At 59.8% G+C, this 22,365-nt stretch overlaps 1 protein-coding gene across 4 annotated transcripts; it reads left to right on the top strand.

The window, feature by feature from the left end:
- The first annotated feature begins 252 nt into the window (after positions 1-252).
- On the top strand, positions 253-21,438 carry USP19 (ubiquitin specific peptidase 19). 4 transcript variants are annotated; one of them, XM_054280737.1, is made up of 26 exons: positions 253-348; positions 4,287-4,531; positions 7,465-7,593; positions 8,143-8,276; positions 8,588-8,995; positions 9,320-9,587; positions 9,717-9,873; positions 9,975-10,046; positions 10,565-10,680; positions 11,007-11,221; positions 11,503-11,704; positions 11,787-11,920; positions 12,110-12,268; positions 12,350-12,460; positions 12,616-12,726; positions 12,881-12,982; positions 13,197-13,337; positions 13,500-13,618; positions 13,866-14,003; positions 14,092-14,456; positions 15,109-15,219; positions 15,746-15,962; positions 16,281-16,433; positions 16,541-16,704; positions 16,785-16,963; positions 18,785-20,916. In XM_054280737.1, exons 2-26 carry the CDS (start codon positions 4,423-4,425, stop codon positions 19,016-19,018), a joined length of 4,248 nt encoding a protein of 1,415 aa, XP_054136712.1. In that variant the 5' UTR covers positions 253-348; positions 4,287-4,422; the 3' UTR covers positions 19,019-20,916. The 4 variants fall into 4 exon arrangements, with proteins under 4 accessions (XP_054136712.1, XP_054136715.1, XP_054136714.1 ...); XM_054280740.1 differs by lacking the exons at positions 253-348; positions 18,785-20,916 and adding an exon at positions 21,260-21,438 and having other exon boundaries at positions 770-4,531; positions 11,013-11,221; XM_054280739.1 differs by lacking the exons at positions 253-348; positions 18,785-20,916 and adding an exon at positions 21,260-21,438 and having other exon boundaries at positions 770-4,531.
- The last annotated feature ends 927 nt before the right edge of the window (positions 21,439-22,365 follow it).

The following is a 22,365-nucleotide window of genomic DNA, read 5'->3' as shown; positions in this document are numbered from 1 at the left end:
CAGCGGGGCGGGAATGGGCAGCGGGGCTGGAGGGCACAGCGGGCGGGAACCGGCAGCGGGGCTGGGGGGCACAGCACAGCCGGGATAATCCCCCAGAGCAGCCGGCAGTGCCAGGCTCAGCCCCGGAACGCCCGCGGACCGGCCAGGGGCTCCCGCGCGCTCCCGGTGCCGCGGGAACGCGCCGGCACCACCCCCGGCCCGCGTCACGTGACTCCCTCCCTCGCTCCCGTGTCACGTGGACGTGCCCGGCGGTTCCCGGAAGTGCGTCACGGGCTCGGGCCTGTCTCCGTTGTCGGCCCGCTCGGAACTTCGGCGCGGCACAAACAGACCGGAGCGGCGGGCGGGGCCGTGAGTGCGGGGAGGGCCGGGCCGGCCGGGCCGGGGCGGCGGCGGGGCCCGGGGGCGGCGAGCGGCGCCCGGGCCAGCGCGGGGTGAGGGCCGCAGCGGCGGGCAGGGCCCGGGGGCGGCGGGAGGCCGGGATGCGGCCCGTGGGCACGGGAGCCGGGGCGGCGGAGAGCGAGGCAGGCAGCGGATGGCGGTGGCGGCGGCCTGTGCCGGGACTGAGCGGAGAGAACGTGCGGGGCGGCTGAGCCGGGCCCGCGGGGCTGAGAGCGGTGCTCGGCAGGACGGGCCGAGCGCGGCAGCCCCGGCAGGAGCCGGCGCGGTGACCTCGTGCTCTGCCCGCCGGGGCCGCTCGCACAAACACCGACCGGCCGCATAAACACCGTTCACACAAACACCGCTCACAGAAACACCGGTCACACACAAACACCGCTCACACAAACACCGTTCACACTCCCTTTGCCCTCTCTCGGTGCCCGGGGCCGGGCAGCGGTGTCCGGGAGGCCGGAGCCGCCGGCTGATGTCCGAACGCTCTCATCACCATCCCTGCCCATGGCCCGCGGGTTGGAGCTAGGTGATATCCATGGTTTCCTTCCAGCTCACACCGTTCTGTGGTTCAGTGATCGTCCCCGGAATGAGGGAGCTGGGCCTGCCGGGTTCCCCACTCAGCAAAGGCTCGCTGCTGTCACACTGCGTTGGGTGCACAGTGATTTCCACGTGGGTTGGAAACATTTTGTGTGACAGTGCTGGCTTGAGCAGCTGCCCCAGGGACTCTGTGCTTGCCCTGGCTCCACCCGTGTGTCAGGCATGCCCAGAAACAAAAATAAAAGTCAAGCTTGAGCCTTGGGATTTCTGGTCCCTCAGGGGAGCAAGAAACAGAAGGTGACTGAAGTATTTGTGTACATGGGGGACGTGTTTCTGTTAGCTGTGTTTAGGACATGGAGGATCCAAAAGTCCCTGGAAAGATGATGCTGTTGGGATAGCCAACCTTGTCTGCAGCTACCCCTGGAAAGGCCTTTGGGCACTGATGGGGAGTGCTGTGGACAAGAATCAGGGAGCTCCTCCTGCCAAACCTGCCCCAGGCACGGAACACAAATTGCATCTCATTGAGCCCTTTGTGCTGTCCTTCCTGGTCTGGTGCTGCTCTGGGGAGGAGTGGCCCTTCTCCTTGGCCTCTTGCTCCCTTTCCTCTGGCCAGTCAAAATATTTGCAGTCTCAGCATGAGCTGGGTTGGGAAACTGCTCGGGGGCAAGACACAGTTAGGAGAAAGCCCTGGTTGGATCTGGATCACCCCACAGCACAAAGGCAGGGAGAGCAGAGGACAGGGAAGCACTTCTGCTCCCTGCAGCAGCATGGCCACGCTGCCCTGGCTCTGGGGATTGAGTAAGGTTTTGTGGGAGTGCCCAGCTCATCAGGTGTGTCCCAGAGGTTCACCTGGCATCTAGCCAGAGCAGCCTTTCGCCATCTCTCCCCTGCAGTGACTCCTGCTGTGCCAACAGGAGTGGTGCCAAAACCTTTGTGCACCCAGGGGCTGAACGTGCTGCCCGTGTGAGCGTTTCCTGGTGGCAAAAAGTCTCTTATTCACCTATTTAATCCCTGAGGAACCTGTGCTTTCCCTTCACTCCTCCAAAACTTTGGGGTGTGTGCAGCAGCCTCGGGCTGCCATCAGTCTGGCAGCTGCAATGGGCAGAGCTCCAGCCCCCTTGGTCCCTGCCTGCTGTGAGGAATGGCTGGCAGCAAAGCACCCGGGGCAGCTGAGCCTCAGCGAGGCGTGAGAGCAGCAGGCTTCTCCTGGAGCAGTGACAAGCAGCCATGCAACCCTGCCTCTCTTCCTCACCCCTTCTTGGGCAGAGGCCTCTCCTTTCTCAGCTCTCCAGGACCCTTCTCAGAGCTTGCTTTCAGCCCTGCCCAGCAGTTATCCTCTGCCACCCCTTTGGAGGTGCAGGGCAGGGCCTCTCCTGACCCTGCATGAAGCAGTCGCTGCTTCTTGAGTCCTATTTTTCCTGAAGTTTTCACCCTGGAGGCAAAAGAAATACAACAAAAAATGCTTTCCCATGTTTGCCAAGCCCAGGTGAGCTTCTTCAGCACCAGGGGACTGGAGCTGAGTGACAGCCTGCAGCTGGCATCAGAGGCCTAGCCTGGTGAATCACTGCCACTTTCCCTGCTGTGGGGGCCCTTCCCATTCCATCTGGAGCCAGAAATGCTTCTGCATCCTGGAGAGACCCAGTGAGTGCAGCAGCATGGGGGTGATGCTGCTGCCCTCCCACACTCTTTCAAGCTCTTTGGGACTGATGCTGGACCCTGCTCAGCATCTCAGTCTCCAGGTCACTTGGGCTTCTCCACCGTGGGTGGCAGGAGTTGTCTGTGCCAGGCAGTTGGGCTGGACTCAGCTTTTCACTTGGCTTCAGTGGTTCTTGGTGGTGAGGGTGGGTTGGCCTAAGACGAGTGGTTTGGATGCAGCACCGGTCATGGGGCTGGCTTTGCCAGAGCTGAGGGCGACACCAGGCTGCTTTGATCATTGGGCTTCCTCTCAGTTTGTGGCTGCAGCTCCACATTTGTGGCTGCTTGTTGCCCCAAACATTTCTAGGCAACAAATGCCCTGGCAACATGGGGCCAGCAGGACAGAGCTGGCAGTGTCCTTCCTCTGTCAGGGTGCCTCCCTTGGAGCTGCTTCCTGCCATGGCCGTGCCCATGCACAGCGAGGGGTCTGTGCTTGGCATGTGGGTGCAGGCAGAACAGGGTGTTCCCGAGGGACAGCTTGCCTCCCAGTGGAGGAGAGGCTGGCTCAGGGGAGCTGGGCTGGGCCAAGGTGTTGTTGGGCTTGGCTCCACGTCCTCACATGGGAGCTGGGCCGTGGGCTGCGTGTGAAACGGTGCCCTGGGAGCTGTGGCAGGCAGCTGGCACCTGGGGGTGGGCAGGATCCCAGTGGCTGGGCCTGTTTCCGTGCTGCAAACCCCTGCAGGCTGGCAGGCTCTGCCAGGGTCGGGATGTGCAGCCAGGGCAGCGAGGGAGGAAACCTTCCCAGCTCTCTGCTCTCACCGCCTCCATGGAGACGCCTCCAGTGGGACTGTTTTCAGGGGTTGTTTTGGCTCTGCTCTCTCAAAGCCCTGAACACTGCAGGGTGACACTGATAAGTGCACCTGGGCTAGCAGCTCCCAAACCCTGTAGGGCAGCTGGGTTTGTAGGGAGGGCATGTCTACAAAGGGGGCAGGGGTGAACAACTTAGATGCCCTGCTCAGCCTACTCTCTTCCTGGGCCACGAGGAGCAGAGGTGTCCTGTTTCCAGGCCAGGCCCCGCTGACGCCGTCTGTAAACTGGCTGGGGGATAAATATTCAAGGTGCAGTCATGCTGGTTAAGTTCCCAGCTAGTGGCAGAAGGGGGAGGAACTCTCCTTTCGCCAGGGAGCTCTGCTCTCGTCTGTCATGGGAGCCTGTCCCAGGCCTGCTTCCTTCTTAGGGTGTTACAGGCTCCTATTCTGGCGCTGTTGCACAGGACACTGTTTGACTGAAATAGCTGTTGCTCCAAGCTGTGTGACAGGCTCCCCCCGTTGACTCTGGAGGCTCAGTTTTGCAGATCCAGACCTCCTCATGTCCTTGCCCTCAGCTGTGTCTCGGGGTGTTAGTGGCAGCAGCTGCTCTGGGCCGGTGTTGCTATAGTGGGAGCCATGAGCATGACACTTGCTTTCCAGGTTTTTAATGCGTGCCACATACTGAAGACCCCTGATTGTATGTTGGGAGCTCTGACAAGCCCATGCTTTTGGCAGTAAGCATTGTAGCAGCTGTGATGAGGTAGGTTTCCTCACTGAGTGCTGCATGGGGCTTCCCATAAACAACATGGTGAAGGTCATGTAAGGGCACTGGCCCTGAGGCAAAGAGTGGATCCTGCTGCTGTTGGGCCTTTTCCACCTGCTCCTCCTGCCATGCTTGCTGTTTCCTCTCTTTAGGCCATTACTTCCTTGCCAGAGAGTTTGACCACAGAGAGTCGCCAAGATAGCTGGGCCAGGAAGAAAACGTCGCACCCCTGACCCAGACTCCATTAGCGACCCCGGCGGGCTGTTTGTGTCCTCCAAACGGCTGAAAATGTCCAGCAGCACAAATGCCCCTGGCCAGAGGAGAGCGTCTCGGGGCTTGGATGATGCCACCAACAAGAAGAAGCAAAAGGATCGAGCCAATCAGGAAAGCAAGGAAGGTGAGAGCCCCTCAGCATCCCTGGTGAGCAGGCCTGTGGTGTCTCAGCCCCGCAGCCTGGGAGCCTCTCAGCCATCTGCTGCAGGATAAGCAGATTTAACTAATCACTTCCTGCAGCTTATGGTAACCCGTGTGATGTGGGATCTTCTTCGACACAGTGTCCTCCCTGGACCTGTAACCTCCTTCCTTTGGACACTACTTAGCCCCAGCAATGTTAGGAAGGTCGGGCCTGTGGCCTTGTTAGCTAAAGTCTGGAGCTGGCCTTGGTGATTGTTTCTAGACTCTGCTTTGGACTGACTTTGATCTGCCCCAATCCAGTGAGAGTGGAACTGAAACCTGTGAGTGCTCTTGCAGCAGGAGGCAGTGCTGCTTCTTTCCCCTCAGTTTGCTGAGGCCAGTGTTGTGAGGCAGTGACCAGGAGTGCAAGGCCTGCGGGTGGGGCTGGTGCTTTAGCTTCTGAGTCAGAACAGGGTGTGGCTCAGGTGAAGTAGTTGCTGTAGAGTAATTCCTTCTGTAACTGTCTTGTATCCTTTGACAAAAATGTTGCTTTGGGTGCAGGGGATGCCTGTGGGCAGGATGCCTGCAAGAGTTTCTGTGGCTCTGGGAAGCTGTTTGATTTCTGTGCCTGCTCTGCTATGATTATTGTAACCTCAAAATCACAGGGTGTTTTATAGGCCAAGGTAATTGAGTGCTTGGCGAGGTCTGCCAGAGCGGCCGGGCACAGTCCCTGATGTGAAATCCCACGGTGCAGAGAACAGCACTGTGCTTTCTCTTGTGTGGGAGGACTGTGCCTCTGGTAGGGCTTGACTCTGCATCCTCTGACGTGGGGGCCATCTTGAGGGCAGCCATGCTGCCCCTGTCCCCTCTGTGAGTGGTGGTGAGGGGCTGTATATCCTCCAGGCAGTGCTACTGCCGTGCTTCTCGCGCTGCCAGCCCCACCAGCACTTTGCACCAGTGGCTGTGGTGGTCAGCAGAAGTTTCCTACTGGTTTGTAGCCAGTCATGGAGGCAGTGACAGCCTTCTGAGTGTTCTCGAGTGGAGACCACAGTTCCTGTTGCCATTACTTCTCTGCTTCAGGAGCAGGTGCTGTCGCTTTCAGTTCCTTACCTGGCAGAGTTCACTATCCTGTGGGGCTAGAGCAGGCCTGGAGACATTTCTGGCTGTTGGAGATAATTCTGTGAGTGGCAGGGATTAGGTGTCATGTCAGTTTGGTTCCCCACCCTGATCTGGAAGGAGGTTTTCAGATGTGGACATTGGCAGCTTGTGCAGGAATGGAAATGTTAAAGTGCAGCTGGGCCACGTGGTTCTCTGGTTACAGCAGAATTAGTTTGAGCATGACCAAACACCAGGTTCTTTCTGTCAGATCAAGACAGGACTCCTCTATATGGCTGGAGGCGGGGACCTGGTGAACTGAGCTGGGCAACACAGCTGAGCCTGGGTGCCAAAAGCTCACAATGAGATGTGCCTCAAAAAAGCAGTGCCTCCATGGTGCAGAATTGTTGTGTTGCTCCCACTCTGGTGCTGTTTAGAGTAGGATATGGTGGTGTGACCCAGAGCAGCTGGAGCAGTCCTGGAGCTGACTTGCTGCAGTGCTGCAGGCAGGACTCTGGGGAAGGAGAAATGTGAGAAAGCAGAGGAGGGAGGTGGGCAGCACATGCAGGATGAAAGGCCTGGACACAGATTCAGGGTAGAAAGAGGTGATGTGTGAAATTTTCAGCATCAGCTTGCTGGCCTATGTTGTGAGGTGACAGAATGACAGACCTGGCTGCACTCTGCTTCTCTGCCCACCAGTGTCTCGCCCTGAGCTTGAGCAGGCTGAGACTGCCCAGGAGAAGGACTCAGAGGAGGGTAAGTGGAGGTGTGTGCCAGCTCTCACTGCATGGCCATGGAGTGCCCTTGCCAAGGGATCTGAAGCTCTCACCTTGTAGTCCAGTGCTCTGCCATTGAGCAGAGCTAACGTGAGCACTCCCTTGCCTCAGTGTTTATCTTAACAGTATGTGGCCTTCCCAGGGGCAGAGAAAGGCTGTCTGCAAGGAAGAGGCCCTGGGTATGTGGCCGGCTGCTTGCAACTCAAGTGTCACAGTGTCACTGAGCACAGGCCTGGGACACCTTGCTGCTGACACCTGCTCTGCTTGTATCTGAGTAGGACATGATGCTGTGCTGGGAACATCTCAAGCTGTGTCACCTTGTGGACAGCATTGGCTGGTTTCTGTCCAAGTCCAGGCCTGCTTTGAGGACAGAGTAGGATGTCCTTGTGCCCCAGGGGTAGAACAAACCTGATTGAAGTCAAGGTGATCAAAATCACTTCCTTGTGTTGAAGACTTCAGGGCATCAAAGGCCACACCTGGAGTGTGGCAGGCACACAATGGAAGTTCTGCCTGCACCAGAGTATCGCTGCTGCACTTTTTTCTCACCCGTTACAGCGTACTTGCCCCCTGGCCAGCCTGCACATCTTTCATCCTTGTTAGCCACCCTCACCCGGCAGGAGTACAGTGCTTTGATGGTTGCAGCTGGGCTGCTTGGTTTGCATATGCAAAGGGGAAGTGGCAATTTCTGATTGTGGTCAGAGTCCACCTAAATCCCCCAGAGTAATTCTGTGGCTTCCTCGTTCCTTGGGAAAGCAGTAATTGCTTTGTCGTTGGCAGGAGCCACCCTCTCTTCCCAGCTGCCACTGCTGCTTGTGGCACTGCCAAGAACAGCGTTGCCTTTCTGATCTCTCTTGTTCCCACTGGGATTCATCTGCCCTGCTGCAACATGTGTTCTTGTTTGTGGCCTCTCTGATGAGGGCAGGTCCCTTTTAATTGTCCTGATCTGTGTTCCCTGCGGTGACCTCCTTAACTGCGTGTGTGTTCAGGCTTGCGTTCCCCAGCCAAGGAGTGGGCACTTCAGGCTCATTCCCCAGCAAGTGGGTGACACTTCCCTCCCTTTTCCTAGAGCTGCTGCTGGACTGGAAGCAGAATGCTGATGAGATCATTATCAAGTTGAATTTGGGCACTGGAGCTCTGAAGGCAGAGGATGTACGTGCTGATTTCACTGACACGGACTGTGTGGTCAAACTACCAGGTATGGGAACGGAGCAACTGCTGCAAGCATTTGTCCATTGGGATTTGGCACAGCTCTGGGCCAAGCACAGGGTTGCTGCAGGCAGACATCAAACTTTTCCCTCAGAGGCAATGCCCTGCTCTCAGCTGGCACACAGTCAGGCAGCAGACAGGGACGATAGGAGAGCATTGTAGAGCTGGGGAGGACAGGAGCTGGCCTGTGTGCCAAGTGATCAAATGTGCACGGCCACGCCAGTGCGTCTCTGTCCCCTGCTTGCTGGGATGGCCGAGTCAGTGCCGGGTATCCTTTGGAAAAGTGACTGTGCCTTTTAGGGTGGGGAGACCCAGGGCCTTCCCGCTGGGAAGAAGGCCAGCCAGATGTACAAAGCAAGTTCAGGGAAGCTGGCTGGAGCCCTGGAAGGCTCCTGGGGTATGGTGGCAGCCTGCCTGCAGCCTTCTTGGCTCTGAATGAGTGCTTCCTTCATCCTGGGGGCAGGTGAAAGGGGGCTGTGGGTTAGGTGACAGCTGCCTGGAGCACTGCCTGAGGTACTGGTTCCCCTCTGCTTTACAGACGGGCGCCAGTGGAGCTGTCAGTTCTATGAGGAGATTGAGAGCTCCTGCAGCAAGATCCAGTGCAAGAAGGGCAACTTTCTCCAGCTTGTGCTGCAGAAGAAGATCCCACTCCATAACTGGTCTTCACTTCTGGTAAGGAGGGAATGATCTGTCTGTTAAGTGAACTCATGGAGCCCTGGTGAGCTGGGGTGAGCTCCGAGCTCCCTGCTGTTGAGCTGCCCAGGGAGCAACATGGGACACATCAGTCATCTACGTGCTGCATGAGCCATCTGCCACTGTCCCGGGGAGTCATACCCCTGTTTCTGCCTGCCATGCATTCCCAGGTTCTGGAGTACAGTCCTGGTGCAGTCTGGGAAGGGGGAGTGAGGGTGAGGGGCTGATAGGGATCCTGAAAGATGCTGCTACCTGAGTACCTTCCCACTGTGCTGCATTGCTTTTTACAGAAAAAAAGGAAAGACGGATCCAAAGAAGTGGCCAAAGGGGCTGCGTGCTGGGAGAACGGGAAGGAGAAGGCTGCTTCTGCAGAGCTGACCCCTGAAGAGCCGAAGGCTGAAGGCACAGAGCCACCGAGATCCCGGCGGGAGCCCTCCAACCCCAAGCGTGCTCCAGGAAGAAGCGAGGTCCTGGGAGGGAAGAGCCCAGCCAGCCCAGGGACACAGAGTGGCCCCAGTGCCAAGCGGGCAGTGTACCTCAAAGTGGCTCCCACGGAAGAGGAGCCGAATGCCCGGGTCAGCGGGGGCACGGAACCCAGCAAAGGGCACGGCACGAGGGCCGGCAGCCGCCGCAACGGCAGAGCCAGCCAGGCTGATGCACCCGCGGCCCTGGCAGACCTCGCGCTGCCACTCGAGAAGGTACCTGGGCACCTGGCTGGGCAGGGTGCCCCTGCTTCCTCTGCCCTGTGCGGGGGATGCTGGAGCCAGCCCTGCTGATGAGGGTGAGGTGGGCTCCGGGATGCTCAGGGCTGATAGGAGAACCTGTGGTGGAGGAGAGGGTGAAGTGAGGACCCTGCAGTTGCTGTGCTGTGGTGCTAGTGGGGCTGGGCTGGCATGGGATGTGTGGGGGAAGCAGGTGGTATGGAGCTGTGCCTGACTGGCTGGCAGGAGCCGCAGTGGGTGGGCCAGGGCAGCTCAGGGGTGACAGTGTCTGTTGTTCACTGTGTGTTTCTGTATTGAAAGGCTGTGATTTTGGCCAAAGAGAGTGTTCCCGTGGAGATGCCACCTCTTGCAGCTACCACAGAGGTGCTCCCCCATCGTGTTGCCACCTGTGTTGAGAAGAGAGTCCTGCAGCCAGGCAGCCCTACTGAGGCCTTGCGGAGCCGGGACTGCCTGCCCATCCTGGGAGAGAGCTCTAAGGCTGTCCCAGTGGCCACCCCTCCCATGGGCAGGGATGGTGAGAAGAGGGACTGGTCCAAGGACGACGTGGCTCTGGAAGCAGCAGCTGATGGTGAGTGGCCAGAGCCCATGGGGTGAGCCTGGTCAGGAAGGTCCATCTGCTCAGGACCTTTCCTGGGTTAGCTTGCAGCTCCAACATGCAAGGAAGATAACCTCTCTCTCTGTGGTTTTCCTTACTCAGAGCCAGAGCCTTTTGTAAGCCTGACCTTTGTCAAGAATGACTCATATGAGAAGGGCAATGATCTGGTGGTGGTGCATGTCTATGTGAAGGAGATCCACAAGGAGACATCCAAGGTGTTGTTCCGGGAACAAGACTTCACACTAGTGTTCCAGACGAGGTACAAGCTTGCCTCGGGATGATGCCAGGCCGCTGCAGAGCTCCTGATTGCAGCTGGGCTACTTGTTTGTTCACCTCTGCTCACTCCCAATTTCTCTGCAGTGATACAAACTTCCTTCGTCTCCATCCTGGCTGTGGGCCCCACACGGTGTTCCGGTGGCAGGTGAAGCTCAGGTATGAGTCCTGTCCTACTAACCCACACCAGGGCAGGGGAGATGAGAGTGCAGAGCTGGAGCAGGAACCAGTCCCATCTGGAGGTTCTGTATGGGGAATGCTCGTTTCCTCATCTGGAGGTTTCACTTACACCATGCTACACTGGTGCTGTGAGCCTGCTCTGCCTTGGCTCTGTGCTCGCTTGCAGGGGAGGAAATTCCAGTGTCTCCTTGCCTGCAGTTTGCCCCAGGCTGTTCTAGAGCTCTTAGGGACAGAGCTAGACCAGCTTGTGTGCCCTTTGGGTAGGATGTGCAGCAGGAGAGAGCCAAGCAGAATGGATCTGTCAGAAAAGGGATGCTCTGTGTGCTCAGTGTGGCCAGGCTTGAGGGTTTCCACCCTGCTTTGTCAGGGCTACCTCAGGATGTGTGCTAGCAGGGTCCCTACTGCCTGGAGGCTATGGGTCTGCCATGCAAAGGCCTTGGCATGTCTGAGGCTGCTGTGGGGTCTGGGGCATCTCTCACTTGCTTTGTGCCTTGCAGGAACCTTATTGAGCCGGACCAGTGCACGTACAACTTCACGGTGTCTCGCATCGATGTCTGCCTGAAGAAACGCCAGAGCCAGCGCTGGGGGGGGCTGGAGGCTCCAGCCACACGAGGTCTGCACCCTGCCTTCTGTCCTGCCTTCTGTCCTGCCTTCTGTCCTGCCTGCTTGCTGTGCTGCAGGGGGCCATGGGCCCTCCTCACCACTGCCAGCTGGTGCTGCATCCTCTGGCACGGAATGGTGGGGAAGGAGAGGGGCTGAGTGGGTGCAGGTGGGAGGGATGTGAGGCAGGGTGTGAGCCAAGTGTAGGGGAAGGGCACTGCTGTTTCCCTTGCTCACGGGTAGGAGAGGGCCTGTGTAAGTGTGGACTGAACAGTTCAGCCCCAGTGTGGGCAGTGTATGGTGCTGCTAACCACAGGCCCACCCTTCCCCCTTTTTAAGGTGCAGTGGGTGGTGCAAAGGTTGCCATGCCTACAGGCCCTACCCCTCTGGATAAGAACCCTCCAGGCAGTAACCAGCACCCCCTCTCCAGCAAGGAAGAGGCCCGAACCAGCGACAAAGAGAAGCCACGTGTGGAAGATGGGGCTCTGGATGGTGTGGCAGCCCGTACGGCCCCAGAGCACTTGGCAGTGAAGCAAGAGCCACACATTCCTTCGGTGAGTGTGGTCACACTGGGTCTGACCTGGATAGGGGAAAGAGAGACGCCTCCTCAGAGCTGCTCTGGAGACTGATGTACTCCCGGAGGAGGACGTGGTGCCCCTCACTCATAGTTGGCAGGACTGGGGGCAACTGTTGGCCTGTCTGTCCCAGTCCAAGTGGGAGATGGTGTGATGGCTCCAACCCTCTCTAGGGGTTTTCTTGGGCTTTTGAGTTCCTCTGGTGTTCCCAGAGACACTCCCTGAGTGCCACACCCTCACACCTGCCTCTGCTTTGGCAGCCCAAACCAACATGTATGGTGCCACCGATGACACACAGCCCGGTGAGTGCCGAGAGCGTGGAGGATGATGAGGATGAGGATGAGAAGAAGAAGGTCTGCCTGCCTGGCTTCACAGGTCTGGTGAACCTGGGCAACACCTGCTTCATGAACAGCGTCATCCAGTCCCTGTCCAACACCCGGGAGCTGCGTGACTACTTCCATGGTGAGCCCACACGGGGAGCCCTGCAGAGCTTGACCACTTAGATGAAGCCAGCAGTCACCCTGAGCTCCTGCATCTCTTGCAGATCGGTCCTTTGAGTCAGAAATCAACTATAACAACCCGCTGGGGACGGGTGGACGCCTGGCCATTGGCTTTGCCATGCTGCTCAGAGCACTGTGGAAGGGCACGCACCATGCCTTCCAGCCCTCTAAACTGAAGGTAGGGCCCCTGGCATTGGTGCTCACAGGAGCAGCTATGGGTCTCCAGCATTCCTTTGTGGGCACCTGGCTGCCCGGCAAGTGCCACAGAGAGCTGTGGGTATGGGTGGGTGCAGCCAGGGTTTGTGCATGGGGCAGGCAGTGCTGCCAGAGCTCTGCTGACCAGCCCTGACTGCTGTGCTCCCCACAGGCAATTGTGGCCAGCAAGGCCAGCCAGTTCACTGGCTATGCCCAGCATGATGCTCAGGAGTTCATGGCCTTCCTGCTCGATGGCCTGCATGAGGACCTCAACCGCATCCAGAACAAGCCCTACACAGAGACTGTTGACTCGGATGGGAGGCCTGATGAGGTGAGGGTGTTCCTCCCCCAGAGTCACCGGGGAGAGCAGCCTGGGTGGTTTAATGAGGTGCTAAGCCCTTTCTTCCTGCAGGTGGTAGCTGAGGAGGCTTGGCAACGACACAAGATGAGGAATGACTCGTTCATAGTAGACCTCTTCCAGGGCCAGTACAAATCCAAGCTCGTCTGCCCGATGTGCTCCAAGGTAGGGCAGCTCTGAAGGTTCTGTCCCTGTCCTGGTTGTGCAGGAGTAGGCTCGTGACACTCAGAGAGCACAGGTCACAGGGCAAGGCTGGGTCCATTGGATCTGCTGCTCAGCCACAAGCACTTCCCACAGCTGAGTGTGTTTTTGTTCTCCAGGTGTCTATTACCTTTGACCCCTTCCTGTATCTCCCCGTGCCCCTCCCACAGAAGCAAAAGGTGCTGACTGTCTACTACTTTGCAAAGGAGCCACACAAGAAACCCATCAAGGTAAGGGATACCTTTACCCTGGGGAGGGAGCCGAAGAAGGCTCCTGGAGGTGCCCCAGGCAGCTGGTCATGTGCCAACTGGCCAAGTCCTGTGTTGAGTAAGGGCCCTCATGCCTTAGTGTGCTGTGACTAATATGGCACTTTCTCGGTGGCAGTTCCTCGTGAGTATCAGCAAGGAGAACTCCAGTGCCATGGAGGTGCTTGACTCAGTTGCCCACAGCGTGCGTGTGAAACCAGAGAACCTGCGCCTGGCAGAGGTGAGAGTGCTGGGCAGATACCTCCTCTGGAGGGTTGGGCCACCACAGTAGGGCCTGGGGATGTCCATCTTTCCCTTGTGAGGTGGTGAGATGAGCACAGCATCCTTGGGCTGCTGCTCTTCCCACAGCTCACTGTGAGACTGGGGTCTGTGGCTCTCTGAGAGGACACATAGGGCAGCCCTCACACGGCCATGCTCCACTGCTTTCCTGGCAGGTGATCAAGAATCACTTCCACCGCATGTTCCAGCCCTCTAACTCACTAGACACAGTTTCGCCAACGGACCTGCTGCTGTGCTTTGAGGTGCTGTCCCCAGAGCTGGCCAAGGAGCGTGTGGTGGAGCTGCAGGTCCAGCAGGTAAGAAGGCATATCGGGATTGCTGGGAGGGATGCAGGAAGGCTGAGCACTGAGCAGGAGGGGCAGAACTGCACACAAGGGCAGTTAGCTACAGCGAGCATGAATGCCCACCTTGTCCTGCCCAGGTGCCCTTCCCTGTCCAACGGGTCCTTTCTCCTGCAGCGTCCACAGGTGCCCAGTGGCCCTGTTGCCAAGTGTGCAGCCTGCCAGAAGAAGCAGCTGCCAGAGGATGAGAAGCTGAAGCGCTGCACGAGGTGCTATCGAGTTGGTTACTGCAACGTGTGAGTTGGCTTGGTGCCTGGCAGGGATGGAGGATCTCCTGCTGTGAAGGGTTGGATGGGAGAGCTCTGCCTGCTGGGAGAAGGTGGGATGGATCTGCCCTTTGGGATGGAGCCAGTTGAATTCCTGGTGTTCCCCTTGTCCCCAGCACACTCCTCTGGCCCTGCACTGCTCCTTCCCAGGCTGTTCGAGGATGCTGAGTTCAGCGGGGGCTGTTTGTATGTCTGACATGCCGTGTATGTGTTACAGGGCATGTCAGAAAACACACTGGCCAGACCACAAGGCCTCGTGCCGTCCTGAGAACATCGGTTTCCCCTTCCTCATCAGCGTGCCCGAGTCCCGCCTCACCTACGCCCGCCTGGCCCAGCTGCTGGAGGGCTACGCCAGGTGAGAGTCTGGGGAAGGAGTGTGCTTCTGCCTGGAGCTGAGCTCAGCCCCGTGTCTGGCCAGCTCTAACTCCCACCTCCATGCCCAGGTACTCAGTCAGCGTGTTCCAGCCTCCCTTCCAGTTGGGCCGGATGTCACCGGAGCAGGGGCTGCAGCCTCTGCACTCGGACAAGCTGGAGCCCCTGGCCAAGAGCAGCTGTGCAGCAGCCACCTCTGCCCCCGAGCTGGGAGATGGGGACAGGGTTTCCAGCCTCCCTCAGGAGCCCCCGCTCTCCCCAGCTGTGCCTGAGCTGCAGCCAGAGATGGGGGATACTACCACTGTCCGGAGCAAGGTCCTGACAGCCAGGAGTTCCCTCCTGAGCTTGGATTCAGGGTTCTCTGAGCACATGGAGTCACAGGGTGACAGCTGTTGTGAGAAGGAGCCATCCTATGAGAGAGCCCTCAAGCCAGAAGGTAAGAGGTGCTGAAGCGCTGGCTGTGTCTGTCCCGGGACCTCGGGCAATTCTCCCTCCTTGGGGTGACCTTCCAGCACAGCATCTCTTCTACACATGTGAGCTTGGTCTGGAGACTCTTGGGATCACAGATGAGGACATGGGAGCTTTGTTTTGGCACTCTTGCCTCACCTGAAATGCTTGTCTACCCACGCTCTGCCCTGCCCTGGCAAAGCCCAGGGTGTAGAGCAGAGACCTGATGAGCAGAGAGGCTGGAGTGCTGTGTTGTTGTGGGAGAGGTGGGAATGGCAGAAGTCCTGTGGGAGCAAGGCAGAGCTGGTGCAGGCTGAGCCCCTGGGGGCTGTGAGCAAAGCACTTGGCTGGCTCTGACTCAGCTGCATGGGACCAGCCTCTCGCGCTCGGCTGCCTGGCTGTCACGTTTCCAGACACTCGTCTCAGGATGGCAGCAATGTGCAGTGAAGGGGCAAGGCAGGCAGAGGAGCACAGCTTGCCAGGGGCAGGCGCCTGCTAAAAATAGTCAAGGACACGGGCACGTGGTTGTGTCCCTTCAAGGCCGTAGCATGTGAGGTGGGGGTGGGGGCGCTGCAAATTCTTGGCCCCTACGCAGGGCAGACAGGCAGTGCCACCACAAATCTGTCCCTGCCTCTTCACAGCTGCCATCCCTGGGTACCAACACACTCCAGACTCACTGAGTGCCCGCGCCACGCAGTTCTACATCACTAAGATCGATGCTGCCAACCGAGAGCACAAGCTGGAAGATAAAGGTGAGCCAGAGCCCTGTAAAGCACCACCTTCATCCCTTACAGCCTCTGGCAGGGTAGTGGATCTGCCTGGCCAGGGTACCAGAGTCTGCCTGGCACGAGATGAGCCCAGGTGTCCACACTGGACAGTAAAAGCTGCATCTGACAGGGGAGGGAAGGGCTCTGCTGCACAGAGCCTCTGTCTAGAATCTCCTCTTGGGCATGACATTCCTGCTCTCATCAGCAAATAGGCCAGTTCCTTCCAACCTCATGTATTCTCAGAGGGTCTGTGATCTCTGGGTCACCTCTTTGCATAGAACGTCCACACCAAGTGCTGTTTGTGAGGGTGCTGCTGATGAGAGGGCTGTGCCAGTGTTGCACCCTGCAGGCTGAGGGGCTCTGCATGATGAACCTAGCCAGGGGGGTACCTGTCTCATTCTGGCAGCACTTTTTGATTTCTGTATCTAACTGGGATGGGCAGGATTGCTCCAGCAAGGTGGCCTGGTATAGCCTGGTGGGGTAAGTGTTTGAGGTCTATGCCCCTTCACAGGTGACATCCCCCTGGATCTGACAGACGACTGCTCCCTTGCCCTGGTGTGGAAGAACAATGAGCGCCTCAAGGAATTCGTGTTGGTAGAATCCAAGGAGTTGGAGTGTGTGGAGGATCCAGGCTCAGCCAGCGAAGCAGCCCGGGCTGGCCACTTCACCCTGGAGCAGTGCCTCAATCTCTTCACGAAGCCTGAAGTCCTGGCCCCAGAGGAAGCGTGGTGAGGAAGGCAGCAGGGTGGGTTCCAGCCAACAGGCCCAGACAGCAGCAGGGGTTTCCCAGGAGCTGCCCAGGCCTGCACGCTGTTTCTGCTGGCAGCCAGGAACAATGGGCTGGCTTTGCCTGTGCACTCGGAAGGGCTAAGCCAGCAGGGAGCAAAGCTAATGCTCTGCAGGGCTGTACTGGCCTGCCCTTGACAGAGCAGGCTGAGCCCTTCCACATACCCTTTGCCAGCCTTGCATGTGGGGACCCTGGGGCTGAGCTGGGCTGCAAGGACTGAGGCTCTCTCCATGCCAGTAACGAGCACACTCTTCCCCAGGTACTGCCCCAAGTGCAAGCAGCACCGCGAGGCTTCCAAGCAGCTGATGCTGTGGCGGCTGCCCAACGTCCTCATCATCCAGCTCAAGCGCTTCTCCTTCCGCAGCTTTATTTGGAGGGACAAGATCAATGACATGGTGGACTTTCCTGTCCGGTGAGAGCCCAGGGGATGGTGTGCCTGGGTTGGCACTGCCTCTGCTGACCTGCAACCCAGCCTGCATAAAACTGATCACCCTTGACGGTCACTGTATCTCTCTATAGGAGTCTGGACCTGAGCAAGTTCTGCATTGGTCGGAAGGGTGAGCAGCACCTGCCTATGTACGACCTGTATGCTGTGATCAACCACTATGGAGGCATGATTGGAGGGCACTACACAGCGTACGCCCGCCTGCCCAACGACAAGAACAGCCAGCGCAGCGACGTGGGTGAGCATCTGTCCCCCTGGCCACCCCGCTGCTCCCGCAGCCGTGACTTGTCTGCTTGCTTAACCCTTCCTCCTCCTCAGGCTGGCGGCTCTTTGACGACAGCACAGTCACCACGGTGGATGAGAGCCAGGTGGTGACCAGATACGCCTATGTCCTCTTCTACCGCCGGAGGAACTCTCCTGTGGAGAGACCCCTGCCAGGACATCCCTCAGACCACCGCGCCGAGCGCACCCCCTCTGCCGAAGCTGCTGCCAGCCAGGTGAGCACTCGCGTCCATTTCGCCGCTGTTGGAGCCACAGAGCCTTGAAATGTGCTCAGGGGCCCTCGTGCAGGGCCCTGCCTGTCTCTACCTGCACCCACAGAGCCTGGTGCAGCTGTGGTGCAGTGTCTGCACCCCTTTGATACCAGAGAGCTTGCGTCAGCTGGGCATTGGAGCCTGTCTTGCCTTGTTCTCACTGTGGTCTTGGGACAGTCCCTGTCCTGAGGGGTCACAGGAGAGCTGGTTTCATCATCAGTGTGGAAGTGCTGATGGGAGGGCACTGGAAGAGGAAGAAGGGGGCACAGCCTCACTGGGGTCTGCACTGGAGGAGGGGCTGTGAGCGGTGCAGTAGGATCTGGTCGTGCCAGGGAGCAGTAAGAACTTGCCCTCCGGAGCTACTTTCAAGGCAGGGTGGGGAACACTTTCTGCTGGGGCCCAACTCAGGGCCAAGCCAAGTGCAAAAAAGGTAAATGCCAGTGCTGAGCTAGAGGCCTGGCAACCTTCACAGGGTGCTGTAGAGAAACCTGCCAGAGCGAGCTCTGTTGCTGGGTGGCCTGGGAGGGAGGGACGGGGGTGGGCCAGACGGCAGGGTGCTTTCAGAATGCTTTCAGTGGTAGGGAATGGCTGCACTGATCTTGTGAAAGTCAGGAAGGCCTAGGCTGGTGCCCACCTGGTGAGATCCTATGCACCGTTGTGCTGCAGACGTTCCCTCCATGCTCAGCACCTCTGTGGGCCCGCAGAGTCTGAGGACAATCCTCAGTTCATCTCCAGCATGACTGCACATGTGTGCCCTGAGGGGCCCTTCTGGCCTGGCCTCCCTGCCCCTCTGGCTCATCCTCCCCTTGGCCTGGTGTTATTTAGGCATCCCAGCTCTGCCCTCTTGCCTGAGGACAAGCTGTTTGTCTCTGAGGCCGGCAAGGCTGTCTGGCATGTTGGTGTCTACCTGCTTGGGCTGTTCCTGCCCTGCGTGCGTGTCCTAGAGCAGCCCCACTCACTGGGGGCACCCTGAGCAATGAGAAAGCCACGCTGCTTTTCACACACTGGTGGTGAGAGGCTTCAGGGACCGAACTGGCACTGTGGCTCACTGTATGCCCCATGGCACTGGGGTTCATCAGGTTGCTCTGTGGCACTGGGGCTCATTGGGCCCCTTGCAGCACCGGTTCCCCTGCAGTAATGGGATGCATTGGATCCCAGTGGGGCTCAGCAGGTCCCCAATCACCCTGGACCACCTGTGCCCTCCAGAGACCTGCTCCCTCTGACTGGCTGCTCTGCATGATCACCACCATGAAGGGCCAAGCTGTGGTTGGCTGCCTGTGGAAAATCATCCTGGAACCTGGGCTACAATTGGTTGTCAGAGCATTCCTACCCTCCAAAGCAGAGCTGTGACTGGCTGTACTGGCACTGCGCCTCCTGCTCCTGCTGCTCCAGCTGGCTCTGGATTGGCTGTCATGTGAAGGATCCTGTTGGGATCACAGAAGCTGGGCTGTGATTGGCTGCTGCCTGCTCCCTTGCCTCCCGGACCCACCAATGCAAGCGCATCTGCTCCATCGGGATCCAGCTGCTGGCTTCACTCCCTGCAGTCCCGTGAAGACCCTGCCCGGCAGCTGCCCGTGCTGCCTCCCACAGAGCCACCCAGCGGAGCCCCACACACCAGAGACCCCGAAGAGCTGCGGGGGCGGGCGCGACCGCGACGGTGCTGCATGGGGAGGCGGGCTGGCTGGGCACGGGGCTGGGCTTGCAGGCAGCCGCCTGCCCCGGGGGATGGCAAGGGGTGTTGCCCGTTGTGTTCTCCAAGTGCTGACGCAGGTTTCCACATCGCAGGCTTCTCTGATCTGGCAGGAACTGGAGGCTGAAGAACAAGAGCTGCAGCTTGAGGCACCCCAAAGGCCTGCAAGAAACTCTTGGAGGCCCTGTGGCCAGAAGCGAAGTCCGGGCACCCCCCAGCACCCAGATGAAGGCTGCGTCAGATACTTTGTCCTGGCCACCACGGCTGCAATTGTGGCTCTCTTCCTGAACGTCTTCTACCCACTCATTTACCAGCCCCGCTGGAGATAGGCCCAGGCGCGTGGCCAGCTGCGGGAGCAGGGCCGCCAGGGCACGCGCCGTCCTAGGACGCTCTGAGACCAAGACATGAGGCAGCAGGACAGAAATCGCTGGGAAAGACTCGCCAAGGGAAACATGGGGCTGTCGGCTCCTGTCTGTCTGCTCTGGCATCTCCTGTGCCAGCTGGCAGGCCTGTGTGGCCAGCCTGCTACTTTGCCAAGGCACAACCCAGAACCAGAAGCTCCTTTGCCCTTCCTTGCTGCCCACTGGGAGTGGGGAAGACCTCAAGGCTACCTGCTGCTCAAGAAGGGACGTTGCTGCTGCAGCCTTGCTGGGGCCTGAGAGCCCTGTGGGCACATCAACCATCTCTGCTTGGCTCCCAAGAAGGAAATGGAGACCTGCCGGGAGGCTGCAGCAAGGGCAGGATGCCCTGACACGGGCCTGGCTGGCCACCTCTCTCAGCTGTGCTGCTTCAGGAGCCTTGAGCTCCCCTGGGGCTGGGTTACCCACGGTCCTTGGCCAGCCCAGTCTGCCCTGCTAGCCTTCTGCTGAGCCTTCTGGTGCCAGCCGCCTATGTGCTGGGAGCGTGTGCCACACTCCTGTGCTGGGGCTGGACGGGCTTGTCACCAGGGGCTTGTGTGCTTCCCTGCTCAGCCCCAGACAGGGCCAGGGAGCCTGGCAATCCAGACTGAGGTGCCCATGGTGGGCACCGTGGGGCTGTGTGCTGGTAGCATCTGGGGGAGTTGGTCTCTTCAGGGCAGTGTGGTGCAGCACCTCATTTGCGAGGGTGCCAGCTGCCCATGCTGCGGGAGAGGCGTGGGGTCAGGGAGCACAGATATGGCCATGGTGCATTAAATAAAGCCAGGTTTTCCAAAAAAATGCAGTATTCCTGTCCTGTGTGCTGGGACTCCCACACAGAGGTGAGGACTCCACACTGGGGTCACCTGAGGCCACTATGTGACCCAGCTGGCACCAGAACCATCCCTTGGGCTTTGCTGGGTGCCTGGTGCACCTTGTGCGGCAGCAGGCTCAGGAGTGAGCTCTGCCTGCCCGTGCCATGGGGCACAGGCTGGGCTCCAGTCCCAGCTGTGGAGTGATAGCCTCATGGGACACGTGCAGGGTGTGGGGATCCTGGCAGGGCCAGGAGCAGGCAGTCCCCTGAGGCTGGGGCACAGGCTGCCACTCCAACCGTGTCTGACATTGAGACGTGTTGCCCTTGGCTGCGTGTGGCTCAGACGGCTCTGGTGTATCTGGGTGTGAGAGGTGACTTCAGAGCCCTGTGACTTTCTTTTCTGTCTCCACTGCTGTTCTGCTGGCAGTGCCCTCAGCTGGCCTGGGAGGGATGCTTTGCAGTGAAGGGGTTCCTCTGTGTTTTAGGCCAGGGCCTGAGCTGGACTCCCCCTACCTTTGTCCCACACCCCTCCTCCACGTGCTGAGGTTTACTCCCTGCCCAAGCAGGTCCCAGCCGGAGAGCACAGCAGGGCTGTGCCGTGGTCATGAGGTGCCTGTCCTGGAACAGTCGCCTCATTGTCTGCAGCCCTGGGTCTCAGCAGCTTCCCCCGCTCACCCACGGTGCCGGCCTCGTGGGTCTGAGTCAGTGCCCGGCGCCGGTGGGCTGACCTCTGCTCTGACTGCTGCTGGCACCCCAGCCTTGGGGCCCACAAGCCGCTGCCTGCACCTGCCTGACCTCACCGGCGGTGGGTGGCCGGCAGTGAGACCTGACAAAGTGCTCTCAGCCCTGGAAATCCCCTCTGGCCCTGCTCTGTTCCTCAGACCTCCGGCAGGCACTGGCAGCGTGCCTGTGGCCCGTCACTGCCGCCCGTGCTGGGGTGCAGGGCTGTGCTCCGCCCTGGGGCAGGAGTGCTGCGGCCTGGCCCTCCTGCCGGGCCAAAGGGGCTGCCTCCAGCGGCCCTGGGCACACTGCTTCCCTTTGCCCTGTCCCTGGGCACACTGCTTCCCTCTGCCCTGCCCCCTGGGCACACTGCTTCCCTTGGCCCTGTCCCTGGGCACACTGCTTCCCTCTGCCCAGTCCCTGGGCACACTGCTTCCCTCTGCCCTGCCCCCTGGGCACACTGCTTCCCTCTGCCCTGCCCTGGGGTTTGCCACCAGATGCTGCTCTCCAAGCCCAGGGGCTGCACATTCTGCGTGTGGAGCTGTGTCCCCCCCGGGCACCTCTGCAGACCCCCGGGAGCAGGGAGGGAGATGGGTGGGCAGGGTGCAAGTCTCCCTCTCATGCCCACCTTCTGCTTGCAGGGACTGCCCCCGGTGCCGTTCGGATCCGGCCTGGCCCCCGAAGGAGCCCCGCCGCTGGCTGCGGAAGGCCTCCCCGAGCGTTTTGCCAGCCCCGCCGAGCGCCCAGCCCCCTCCTACAGCAGCATGGAAGAAGTCGACTAGGGTGTCATGGGGGGCCTGGCCTGGGGGTGTGGGCCAGGCCAGGCACTGGGGGGTGGGGGGATGGGGGGAATCGGGGTTTGTCCTGCGCTCATTAAACTCTCTGAACTCCACTCGCCTCTGCTGCCTGCTGTCCCTTGGGACCCTCTGCCCCCTCGTGAGTCAGGGCACCATGTCCCCGGTGTGCTGATAGGACCCCCAGCACTCTGCTGCCACGGGTGCCCTCGTGCTCCAGTGTTCCCTGGTGTGACTTGGTGCTCGCTATCCCCTAATATCCCTCAGGGACCGGTGCCATTGCCGGGTGCACTCCGCAGCAGCGGCAGGGGACACAGTGTTCCCTGGTGCCTGCTGCCTCGTGTGCTCTGCTGCTGGCTGCTCCCTGATGTCTCGTGTCCCCTGTGCAAATCCCGCCGCTTTAGTGCCCCGTGTCTTCTCCTGTGCCCTGGTGCTGGTGGGACGAGCCGTGCAAGTCCCGGAGTTTCAGTGCCTGTTGTGCACTGAAGTGCCTCGTTCCCGCTGCCTGTCTTGTCACCTGCTGTCCCTAGCGCTCTGCTCCCTGGTGTCCCCGGGCGTGCCCTACTGCCTTGTGTCCCTCGCGCCCGGTATCCCCCGTTACCAACGCCGCCCCTCGCTGTCCGTAGTGCCCGGAATCCCGCCGGCTGTGCCTCGTCCCCCCGTGCCCCCCGCCTCGCCCCGCGGCCGGTGCCAGTGCGTCGGAACTGCAAGTCCCGTCAAGCCGCGGGCGGGTGGCGCGGCCAATGGGGCTCGGGGGGCGGTGCGGCCGGTCGCTGCCTCCGCCGCCGCCCGGTGCCGCGGCGCAGAGAGCCCCGGAGCGGCCGCGCGGCGCCGGCCCCGCAGCCCGGCTCTGAGCCGCCCGCCCGGCCCGGCCCGCCCCGCCGCGCCCCGCCGCCCTCAATGAGGTTCTTCCGACTCACCTTCAAGTGCTTCGTGGATTGCTTCTGAGCCCC

The sequence above is a fragment of the Melozone crissalis genome, unplaced genomic scaffold (genome assembly GCF_028551555.1).
Source record: "Melozone crissalis strain CALT ecotype California unplaced genomic scaffold, PUWL_Pcris_2 ptg000029l_1, whole genome shotgun sequence".
Classification (NCBI taxonomy): domain Eukaryota; kingdom Metazoa; phylum Chordata; class Aves; order Passeriformes; family Passerellidae; genus Melozone; species Melozone crissalis.
This window is presented reverse-complemented; position numbering and strand designations above follow the sequence as displayed.